The sequence below is a fragment of the Microchirus variegatus genome (genome assembly GCF_963457635.1).
Source record: "Microchirus variegatus genome assembly, chromosome: 17".
Taxonomy (NCBI): domain Eukaryota; kingdom Metazoa; phylum Chordata; class Actinopteri; order Pleuronectiformes; family Soleidae; genus Microchirus; species Microchirus variegatus.
Genome location: NC_139818.1, coordinates 24,727,506 through 24,740,303, shown reverse-complemented (window position 1 = coordinate 24,740,303; position 12,798 = coordinate 24,727,506). Strand labels below are relative to the sequence as shown.

The 12,798-nt window shown below is 36.9% G+C and overlaps 1 protein-coding gene across 1 annotated transcript; it reads right to left on the bottom strand.

The window, feature by feature from the left end:
* Positions 1-7,464: 7,464 nt before the first annotated feature.
* On the bottom strand, positions 7,465-12,433 carry foxl3 (forkhead box L3; the record flags this gene model as incomplete). Its single annotated transcript, XM_083903631.1, has 3 exons — positions 7,465-7,944; positions 9,015-9,183; positions 12,327-12,433. The coding sequence occupies 3 exons, from the start codon at positions 12,431-12,433 to the stop codon at positions 7,465-7,467; spliced, it is 756 nt and encodes a 251-aa protein (XP_083759757.1).
* Between the last annotated feature and the right edge of the window lie 365 nt (positions 12,434-12,798).

The following is a 12,798-nucleotide window of genomic DNA, read 5'->3' as shown; positions in this document are numbered from 1 at the left end:
CCTATAGTAAACCCTGTCATGTCCTCCTCCTCCTCCTCCTCCTCCTCCTCCTCCTCCTCCTCCTCGTCTCCTCTCTTGAGGCCCCGTGGGCCCCTCACACACCACAGACTTCCACCATTGGTCGTCAGGAATCGCCTCATCCACCATCATGGCCCCTCACATTCTGCCTCAGTCACTAGAGCGTGGCTTTTTCTTTTTTTTTTCCCGGTCAAACAGAGACAGGAGGTGTGTCCATGTCCATGTCCATGTCTGTGTCCACGTCTGTGTCCATGTCTGTGTCCGTCACACAGTGGACTGGACTGGACCGGACTAACACCAGAACACACACACACACACACACACGTGTATTTGGTTCTTCACAAAAGAGCGGGTGGATTTTTCCCTGAGGTAAATTCTCCCTTTATGTTTTTGCGGTTTAGATAGAACATTATTTTTTAGATAAGGGTTAAAAAATGTGTTTACTTTGACTTTTTATTATGCGTTTAACTTTAATTTAGTTGCTTTTTATGATTTATTTGTTGCTGCTTAAGGAAAAACGTTCAAAAAGTGGTCAAAATCTGTCTTTTTAATGCTTGTTACAGTCGCTGTAATGTGACTTTTACTGTATGTTACTCTGTGTGAGCACATGTTACTACAGGACACACACTGTTGCATGTGCACACAGATCATACACTTACACAACACTGAAATACACCTATGTTCATGGCTGTTTACTCACTTTATACATGTATATTTTGTATTCTTTAGAATACTACTGTTTTTATGCAAGAAAACATTCAAAGTAACACATGAATAGTTAGTTTATTAACATATTTACTGCTATAAATAGTTAAAAATGACCAATTTTATACTGTAAATGTAAATAACACACTTATTAGCGTCGTATTAATGTGAAAACTTGTTGTTGCAGACGTCTGAGTGTGAGCGGAGAAGAGAAGAAACATGGACGATCCACATTCTCTCAGCCTCACACTCACGTGTGTGTTTGTCCACACACACACACACATACACAGTGATATGGTGCCCCCTGGTGGCCGCGCGGCTGCTCCCACATATTCAGAGGTCAGAGTGTGAGTCGTGAGCTGTGGTGCATTGTAGTTGCATTGCATGTGACGTTGACTCAGTGCGATGGATCTGCTCTGCGACACAGAGCTCGACCTCCAGCAACAGGAAACTGGATCGTTGATCATATTTACGATATAATGTTATATTATTTGAGCAGATATTAGTACATTTATCACCTGACATTTAAATATTCATGTTTTTCAGTCGGAACTAAAGTGCAAATATAAATTCAGCAGACGCTTTATCAGGTCTTAAGAATTAGGGATGGGACGATACCACTTTTTTGTGGCCGATACAGATTTCATCGGACATATTTATTTTTACCTTTTTTAAACAACTTTAATTAGACATTTATAACCAACCTTGCTATAAGGAGTTGATAGTGAAATATCGCAATATTTTGTGATATATTGCGATGGGATGGGATGGGAATCTGTATCGGTCCGATATTGGTCAAAATGACAAAATTTATTTTCCAATACAATTGGAAAATCCTATTGATATATAGATATTGATATATAGATATAAACATATACATATTGATATATTGATATATTGTGATGGGATGGGAATCTGTATCGGTCCGATATTGGTCAAAATGACAAAATGTATTTTCCAATACAATTGGAAAAATCCTATATATGCTTCACAATGCATACACCGTAAAAAGTTTAAATAAAAATCAGATATCACAAACTCAAGTATCTAGTGATGCCGATAACAGTCATTTGTGCCGAGTCATTTCAAAGACATAATTCTCTGTTATTTCTGTGAGATTATTGTATTAGCTTACACTGGCGATCCACTGTATAATTGTGTATTTGTGTGTACTCTTTGTATTTTGTGTAAAACGTCCCCACAGGTGTGTGTTTATCAAATAAAATGTAAAAGTAGATTTATCGGTGTTATTTTTATTTTTTTGAATGTCAAACCTTTATTTAAACGCCTTCTCAGAGTCAGAGTCACTTCAGTCACTCACAGAAACATCACATCCTCCAACTGCCTGTGATTGACATGCTGTGTTGATTTTCTCATTACACACACACACACACTGCAAGCCATTTAAAAAATAATAGCATATTCCTGCGCTAACTCGCGCTCAGACACGCGCCACGGAAATGTCAAAGGTCGCACACGTGTGTGTTTGTGAGTCCTCGGGCTGTTTCGCTGATCTTCATTAGCTCGTAGCGATATCGGCGTCTTGAGTCCTCCACTGCTCGGCTCAAAGGAAACAGACAAAACAACAACAACAACAACAACAACAGTCCTCGTCATATTTATCCTGGTGATAAAAATCCTCCCAAACACATCAGAGATTAAAACGACCTGTTTGTGTTTATGATTCGTTTGATATCGAACGTTGCAGATCAACGCGTTTCCCTCCGACTGCAACTTCCACTTTTCTCTCCTTCGCCCTGAGCTGCGAACGTGAGCCGTAATGAAGTCTCAAACAAAACAACAACAACAACAACAACAACAACAACACTGCTGCAAATGAGAAACACTCACTAAACACAGTGTTTAGAAACTGTGGCGGAATCACAAACCATGCTACGAGGGATTAGCTGGAGTTAGCGACGGCGCGGCAGTGATAATGATACCGATATCACAACGTTGGATATATCTCTCTCTATGTATATATATATGTGTGTATATATATATATATATATATATATATGTGTGTATGTATATATATATATGTGTATATATATGTATATATATATATATATATGTATATATATATATATGTGTATATACATATATATATATATATATGTGTATATATATGTATATACACATATATATATATACATAACAGTGTGATTGTTTTTTTTTGTTTACCTCTTTTAAACAAATTTAATTTTGAGTTTGTAATCACCTCACTATTAAAGGTGAGTTGGGCAGAATTGATACAGTGAAATATCACAATATTTTGCAATCTGTATCGGTCCGATATGGGTCAAAATCACGAAATTTAAAATCCGATACAGTCTGAAAATCCTATATATCGCATGCTTCGCGATGCACACACTGTAAAAAATGTAAATACAAATCAGCAAAAGCATTTTAGCTGAGTCATGTTTGGACTGTTTATTACTGTACAGTGATATTTGTTGTTACACAAATGTGTTGTTAAGCTTCACACGTTCATAAATGGATTAAAATAACTGTATCGGACCGATATCGTTATCGGTAGATACACGATTTTGTGATATCGGTATTGGTATCGGACACAAAATAAGTGGTATAGTCCCGTCCCTAATTTAAGACACCAGATATATTTTTAACGTATAATTGTATATGGATTAGCATTAAAAAAATAATAATAATAATTTAATTGACGTTTCAGTCCACTAGATGGAGCCAAGTGCTCACTCTCACTACAGCTGTTGCGTGAGTACATCTACATCGTGAATACACAATCTTTTTTTATCGCAATATCGTGATAATATTGTATCCCGATTTCCCGGCCGATTCCCGCCCCCTACTGGCTGTTAGCAGGGGTTTTAAAAACATGCAGTTTAATCGTTCATACGTTTGCGTGCTTTTGCGTTTCTCCGGCTTTTTAACTGGAATGCAGTCAAACTCGGAGGTGACGTCACTCCCGGTTTCCGACTTCCGACCTCTAAAGTAAATGGAATCATGAGCTCTATCGCCACCTGGTGTAACAGATCGCGGACAATCCCTGCTAGCGCTTGTTTACTTGGTCAAGAAAACGGCTATTTTTGGAGTAATGAACTAAATGAATTACAGATTTTTGCGCAATCGCTCTTGCATCACCAATATTTATCGGATCAGGGCGTTGATCGGATTGGATCTTAGATATATTACGAGCAAGAGGATAAATATGATACAAAAAAACCTGGACATCATTCACTGCTTAAGGCCACATTATGCTTCTTCGACTGCGTAATGCATTATCTGACTGCGTCACCACGGAGACGCCTCGAGCCTTTATACTTCTGCGTCGTGGTGACGGACACGCGCTGCAATTTCCCGCCCGATCAGTAGGGGTCGCTGCGCAAGGTTGTTGTGCTTCAGGCTACAGTGAGCAATGGCGTCCGAGAAAGAAAGAGAGAGAAAGACTGTTGTTGTTGAAATAGTTGCCGTTTCTCACTTTTCTGTGTCACGGAACGCAGCTTTACGATTATTTGTGCTGTGTGTGTTAAGATATGACGTATTTATAGTTTGGCAGCGACGTTGTCGGCGGTGATCAGCTCCGCCGCTGTGGACGCTCGGTGCTCACAGAGCAGCGTTATCTCGGCCTGTCCTGAGGACCAATCGCAGCTCTTGCCGTCTCCGTTGTCCCTCGACGGAGTGATGGACACAGTCGGAGACGACGCAGAGGGTTTACGCAGGAGTATAAATTGGGCTTTAGACTCGAGGTTTGTCTTCAGCGTGATCCACGACGGTGACTACGAATGTGACGTTGAACGTTCTTTATGTCAAATCCATAAATAAAGAACAGTAGGCTGATTAAAGGGTGCAATTTAATTCAATCATTTACTAAAATTTACAGCTTGTTTACTAAAGCATTTACATCATATTTAGAGTTTATATTTCTGATATCCAGTCCTGTGATTTGGGCAAATATTGGACCGATAATTCTGATAATAAGTGAGTTATTGTCTCATCTGTAGTTCGTCAGAATCAAACCAAACACTTGAGTTAATCGTGGTTTTTAACCGTTCCGCTCGCTTCTTATTTCCATAACGCGAGCGCAGATCCGTCCACTGTAGCCTCAGAGCACTTTATGCTAAGTTAATTTACCCAAATGTGATCCACGGCCGCAGCTGATTCAACATCAACAACTTTGTTAATGGAAACTTGCTGATCCATAAACGTTTGCGCCGCCACAGACGTTTGCTCGAGGGCAGAGTGTTAGGAACCCTCAGATCGATGAAGGGGGCATTTGCAAAGGAGGCATAAGGTGTGTTTAATTATAATTGCATCTGAGGTGAGCGTGTGTGTGTGTGTGTGTGTGTGTGTGTGTGTGTGTGTGTGTGTGTGTGTGTGTGTGTGTGTGTGTGTGTGTGTGTGTGTGTGTGTGTGTGGGGGGGGGGGGGGGAGGGGCTGCCTCACAGCCTCATAGTCGGGGGCCCCACTGTATTTAAATAGGGTCACATTTTGGCCTCACCTTGCAAGTGTTATACTATATTAAATGCCACTCATGTTAAGTGTGTTGAAACTCTGACGTCGTCAAGACATAATATTAAAGGTTAAATTGAAAAATGTCCCTTCAGCAGCTCAGAGATGATTGATCTCTCGTGTACAGAGGAAACGTCGGGACGCTGTTTCGTTAGCCTTCGCTTTTTCTTTTTCTTTTTTTTCTTTAAGTGCGTGAATATGTGAATATGTGTTGTAATAAGGGACGACTGGATTAGAATTTAAGTGTCAGTCAATCAGGATTTGTAAAGGTCAGGGGGGGAATATTTGCAAAATGTGAGCGGGTCTGTGGAATAATTGAATTTAGACAGAATGTGCCTTTAAAAAACCCAGAAAACCCTGATTGTATGAAATGCTATAATTTAAAAGTAAATACTGTTTTTACTCTATGAAAATGTGTCAGTTTCAGTTGTGTTTTAAAGGTGCATTATGTAATAAATGATAAAATCCTCCTAATATGTCACAGAGACTCAGGAATAATGTTCATATAACAAACTGAACTCACCAACAACAACAGTACAGACTAAATATTTGCATTAAAAATATATATTTTGCAGACTGCAAATCATGTTTATGTTTTGAAATCATGTTTTTGACATGTGGCGCCACCTACCGCCGTCTACCAATCATTGCAGTCAGTAGAGTCTCAGCTGCCACGGGTTGCCAGTTACATCAGAAAACGAAACCTAAAAAGAATTTTAGTGTAGTAACTGTTTTTGGCCACATTCTTACATATGGCGCCTTTAAGCATCAAATGTGATATTTTCTCTTATAAAACTCAAATTTTCTGCAAATTAATTGGTTTAATTCTGGATTGAAGGAGACTTAAAATCTTCTGAGTGTGACCAGGTTTTCTAAAACCCAAAATATCCTCAATCCAAAATTATGTTGTTATTACATTTTTTTAATTTTTAAACGTTTTGCAAAATTAATCTGTCAATTATGTCGTTTGGTCCATGAAATGCAAGAAAATGTTGATGTTCTCTAACGTCTTCAACCAAAATGATTCGGTTTGAATTATTTCTTTGTGTTATGAAGCAAAGAAACCAGAAAATATTTTGCGTACTTGATTAAAGGCGCCATATGTAAGAATGTGGCCAAAAACAGTTACTACATTCAAATTCAAAACACAGAGGTCTTTTAGGTTTCGTTTTCTGACGTAACTGGCAACCCGTGGTTGCTCGGCAGCTGAGACTCTACTGACTGCAATGATCGGTAGATGGCGGTAGGTGGCGCCACATGACGCCATAAACATGATTTGCAGTCTGCAAAATATTTTTTTTAATGCAAATATTTTGTCTGTACTGTTGTTGTTGTTGGTGAGTTCAGTTTGTTATATGAACATTATTCCTGAGTCTCTGTGACATATTAGGAGGATTTGATCATTTATTACATAATGCACCTTTAACTGATGAATTGATTATCACAATAGTTGACAATTCATTTAGTAATTGATTAATAATTGATAAATTGAATCTTTTTTAATGAATTCCAGCCCTCACTGGTATAACAACACACAAAATGACCATCTGAAATGAATGGTTAATTAATCCACATCCTCTAGAACAGATGAAAAAACATTATCATATCTTCTCATAGACCTTCTAATAGACCATATATTATATATAAAGCTTTTCTTGCCCACTTGCAGTACCAAATGTTGACCACATTGTTTTAAAAAAGGTACAAACAAAAATACGTAGTGGTTTTTGTGTTAAATATCGTAAAGTTATGTCAACAAATGTTAACGTAAGTGCTCTCCTGGAATTACGTTAAATAAGGGACGGAAATACGACAAAAGATTCGGCACCGAATTGAGCGAAGGTTCTTCCTTTATGAAGAAAACTATACGTGAACTTGATGAGATCTGAAGATTGATGCCATAAAACCTGACAAATTGAGTTATTTTTTTTTTTTACATTTCAAACAACGTTAAACAGCTCGTGTTTGTAACGTTAAGGTCACTGTGCGAAATACAGGGGAGTCTGGGCGGGTTAGACCCCCCTGAAAGCCTCAAAGGCAACATTTGAGGGGGGTCTAAACTAAACACTGCACACACACACACAGCAGAACGACAACATGAAGACTGGACCGTGAGCTTCACGTCAGTCGCACAATACTTTAGTTTGTTCTTCGTTGATATTTTAAAGTCGTTAAAATCCCTCTTTATTTCTGTCTTTGGACGTCCTTTAACTCCCCCGTTTTTTGGACAGTTTTGGACTCTCCGTTTGCTCACAGAGTCCAGAAGTGCAGGTTCAGGTGCGGTGACTCCAGGACGCGTATAGGTGGCGCTGTAGGCGCCACGTGCACCGGAGCGTGGGACGATCTGAAGCCGGACAGGGGCGGATCTGGAGTGGAGAGGATGTAGTCAATGCTGAACTTGATCTCCGACTCGGGTTTGCCCTGCTGCCCGGGGTTTGGGTCCACGTGGTTCTGCTGTGGACCGGGTCTCGGCCTCTCTGGGTTCAGAGGGCAGAGGGCGGAGTCTGCAGGTTCCGCAGCGCGGCGGGCCGCGGGCGCATGCCGATTGGTGTGGCTCTCTATCGCGTGGAAGGGCGTTTCTCCGGGGTCACGGAGGCCGATCTTCATGTTCCTCCTGCGGCGGCGGCGGCGGAAGTTGCCGTTTTCAAACAGGTCGAGCATGGATTCACAACCGGTGGCGAAAGTCCAGAAGTTTCCTTTTCCCTTTTCATTGCCTTCAGTTCGAGGAACCTTCAGAAAAACAGTCAAAAATGCAATGTTTAAAACGGGAATACGGCGTAAATACTACGACCAAATATTGACCCGATACGTCAAAACAACAGACTCCAGGTGCTGACATTAGAGGGCGATGTTGAGCAATTTAGCAACGCCCGCTGTTAGCAACAATATTTAATTTTTCTTTGTTTTCATGCATTTTCAACAACCCTGATCTAAAAATGAGAATAAACATGATATTATTATTAAAAGAATACTTAAAATTAATAGATAGTGAGCATAATTAAATTGAAAAAATAGTAAGAAATGTTTTTATATATAATACAATTTTATAAAATATGATTCTAACAGTTATAAAATGTTCACCTATTTGAGTGAATCTGGCAAAAAAAAATATATATCATTGATTTTCAAATTTCCGAGAATACGTCAAATTTAGAACAACAGACTCCAGGTGCTGACATTAGAGGGCGATGTTGAGCAATTTTGCAACGCCCGCTGTTAGCAACGATATTTCATTTTTATTTAATTTGTTTTCATGCATTTTCAACAACCATGATCTAAAAATGAGAATAAATATGATATTAGTATTACTAGTAAATGGAAAAAAAAATACTTAAAATTGAGTGAATCTGGCAAAAAAAATATATCATTGGTTTTCAAATTTTCAGTATGAACATTTTAATTGTAAAATATTCCTTAAATATTGCAATTTCAGAATAAGCATGTTTTGGGAAAATGTAGAAAATGTCACACAATATTTGGGTGAATGTGGTCTAAGGAACTTTTAATTTTAGACGATTTAGTCACTAACTAATGTTTTTCTTTACTAGAAAAAAATAAGAAGAATTTGTAAAGTTAGTGACTAAAATCGTGTAAAATGTAAAGTTCTTAAAACCAGATTCACTCAAATTGTTATCATTTCCCAAACCTATTAAAGAACATTTAAGATTTACAGAATATAACACAAGCAATATTTTAAAATAGGAAGAACTATGGTATAAGTGAAGAAAAACTCTCTACTGGTAAGAAAATGGAGCGTAAACTATTTAAATCAATGACATTAGTGACATATTTGTTTTTACTTTGATGAAGCAGCTGTTCAGAGACAGGTTGTGTCTGATGGAGTTCTGCCACGCTCTCTGGTTGGAGCGATAATAAGGAAACCTCTTCATGATGAACTCGTAGATTCCCGACAGAGTCACTCGCTGCTCCGGGCTCTGCTGGATCGCCATGGCGATCAGAGCGATGTAGCTAACACACACACACACACACACACACACACACACACGTGACAGGGTAAACAAAAGTAAGAAGCAGCTTCTATCACAGAGTTAAGCATAATTAGATATAACATAATAAGTGTAATGTCTTTATTGTCCTCATGAAAACACAATATTTACATCCACATACGCTTGTAGATTAAATGATGGAGACGACATTTAATGGTGTGAACAAACTATTACGACTACAGTTACGAACTGTAGCGCATCCTGCTCACACACTCGCACGCAAAATTGTCAATTTTTTGGTGACATATGACGGTTTTTTTTCATTTTGGACCAAATTTTATTGGTCCAAAAATGTTTTGGGTATGACATTTTGGTCAAATTTTGGACATATATGAGGCTTTTGTCAAATTTTAGAACAAAAAAATGTTTTTCCAAAAAATTGTCAAATTTTGGACGACATAGTTTAGTATGAGGGTTTTTTTTTTCAAATTTTTGACCAAATTTTTGTTTTCTCAAAAGTCGTCAAATTTGGTCGACATAGTATAGTATGACGTTTTTTTTATTTTTTTTATTTTGGACCAAATTTTTGTTCACTCAAAAGTCGTCAAACTTGGCCGACATAGTAACGTATGACATTTTTGTAAAGATTTAGAACAAAAAATGTTTTTCCAAAAAATTGTCAAATTTTGGAAGACATAGTATAGTATGAGGTTTTTTTTCAAATTTTGACCAAATTTTTGTTTTCTTAAAAGTCGTCAAATTTGGTCGACATAGTATAGTATGATGTTTCGGTCAAATTTTGGACGACGTATGATGTTTTTGTCCAATTTTAGAACAAAAATGTTTTTCAAAAAAATTGTCAAATTTTGGACGACATTGTATAGTATGACGTTTTTTTTTCAAATTTTGGAACAAATTTTTGTTTTTTCAAAAGTCGTCAGATTTGGTCGACATAGTATAGTATGACGTTTTTTTTTTTGTTTTTTTTTGGACCAAATTTTTGTTCACTCAAAAGTCGTCAAACTTGGCCGACATAGTAACGTATGACATTTTTGTAAAGATTTAGAACAAAAAATGTTTTTCCAAAAAATTGTCAAATTTTGGAAGACATAGTATAGTATGAGGTTTTTTTTCAAATTTTGACCAAATTTTTGTTTTCTTAAAAGTCGTCAAATTTGGTCGACATAGTATAGTATGATGTTTCGGTCAAATTTTGGACGACGTATGATGTTTTTGTCCAATTTTAGAACAAAAATGTTTTTCAAAAAAATTGTCAAATTTTGGACGACATTGTATAGTATGACGTTTTTTTTTCAAATTTTGGAACAAATTTTTGTTTTTTCAAAAGTCGTCAGATTTGGTCGACATAGTATAGTATGACGTTTTTTTTTTGTTTTTTTTTTGGACCAAATTTTTGTTCACTCAAAAGTCGTCAAACTTGGCCGACATAGTAACGTATGACATTTTTGTAAAGATTTAGAACAAAAAATGTTTTTCCAAAAAATTGTCAAATTTTGGAAGACATAGTATAGTATGAGGTTTTTTTTCAAATTTTGACCAAATTTTTGTTTTCTTAAAAGTCGTCAAATTTGGTCGACATAGTATAGTATGATGTTTCGGTCAAATTTTGGACGACGTATGATGTTTTTGTCCAATTTTAGAACAAAAATGTTTTTCAAAAAAATTGTCAAATTTTGGACGACATTGTATAGTATGACGTTTTATTTCAAATTTTGGACGAAATTTTTGTTTTTTCAAAAGTTGTCAAATTTGGTCGACATAGTATTATGATGTTTTGGTAAAATTTTAGAACAAAAAAATGTTTTTAAAAAAATATATATTTTTGACCAAAAGTAGATTTTCCTCAAAAGTCGTACACGTTGTTTACTCCACAGACTACAGTTACTAACAAAAAAATATATAACACAAACAAGAAAAGGAGCGTATCCTGCTCACACACACAATATTTAGATCCACATACGCTTGTAGATTAAATGATGGAGACGACATTTAATGGTGAAAACAAAACTATTACACATTAGTTTTATTATCTCCTACTATAATGTTATATTTTCATCCGCGTGAGTTTATTTGTAAGTGTGAAACTTGAATGTGATTTTTTTGTGATCGTCATCACCCAAGAATGTTCTGATTCATTTTTGGTAAGAATCTACACACTGATGATGCCACAAAAATGATTAAAAAAAATATATATATATTTAAGAAATCCCTTTTTCTTTCAATGGGCAAAAAATCGATCATATCTGTTGAAACTCATCGTATTAGAACAGAATCAGACTCTATCATCAGACTCGCTGCCACATAAACTGTAAAAATGATGATGATTCTGATGAAAACTAATTTTTAAACTTGCACATCTGAAGAGATATGATTATTTATGTGTTTTTTATTAAAGTGAAATTATATCATGAACTTTGACGTGGAGTGGAACATACCATGTAAATGATCTGACACATAAATGACGTTCACGTATAAGGTTTTAATTAAATTGTGTCAAACTCCAACAGAAAAAAAAATTATTTTACACATTAATGTAAAAATAAAAAGAAAAGCTTTACTATAACAGATAAATTAACATTAGTAAATGCTTGTTTTTTAATTTAACATTTAATAATGACATTCAGGTCAGTTCAGGTATTAATTGATACATTAAATCACAACAGTAACATTAATGTTTTCTGTCTGTGAAGTAAAAAATATTGTTTCCCTTTAATTTATGATTAATTATGCACAGATTAATCACTTTTAACTCTGTTAAGTATTTAGTCACATGACCCGTATTTGTTAAGTGTTACTACATCAACGAGGAAGTAAAGGTTTTTTTCTGCTTAAATATATGAGTCAGGTTTATGATAATTAATGTTTTCTATCATGAACTGTAACGGAGGGAACAAATAACAGAGGTAAAATCTGATTTGTGCATATTTGTAAATATAATTTAAGAAATGTACACACATTAAATAATGTGAAATGTCAAAATATGTGTTGATGTTACACGTTTAAAAGTAAAACCTTAAATTCTCTGTGTTTCAACAGCCTTTTAAATGAGTAAATCTATATTAGTGAGTAAAAAAGTTTCAATAATACATATATATATATACTGTATATATATATATATGTAGGGAGAATAATAAAAGTGTGTACCTGTACGCAGGTCTACACATTTTCTTCTCTTCGTCGGTGCTGGATGAAGGATAACCGTCTCCATCGTAGTTGAAGCAGTTGAAAGGATAGTGAGTGTTATCAAACATGTCGACAGATGAGGGTGAGGCTCCTGGTCCTGATCCTGGTCTTAGTCCTGGTCTTAGTCCTGGTCTTAGTCCTGGTCCTGGTCCAGCAGCAGCAGCAGCAGAAACTCTGTGTCCTGCTGCTCAGCCCAGCTGACACTCACTGATGACGGCTGCCCCTCCTCCACTCCCCCGCTCCTCTGCGTCCCGACAGCTCTCAAGGAACGACCTTAGTCGTGAGGACCTCCTCCCTCTCTGAGGACATGAGGACCTCCCTCTCTGAGGACATGAGGACCTCCTCCCTCACTGAGGACGTGAGGACCTCCTCCCTCTCTGAGGACCTCCTCCCTCACTGAGGACATGAGGACCTCCTCCCTCTCTGAGGACAT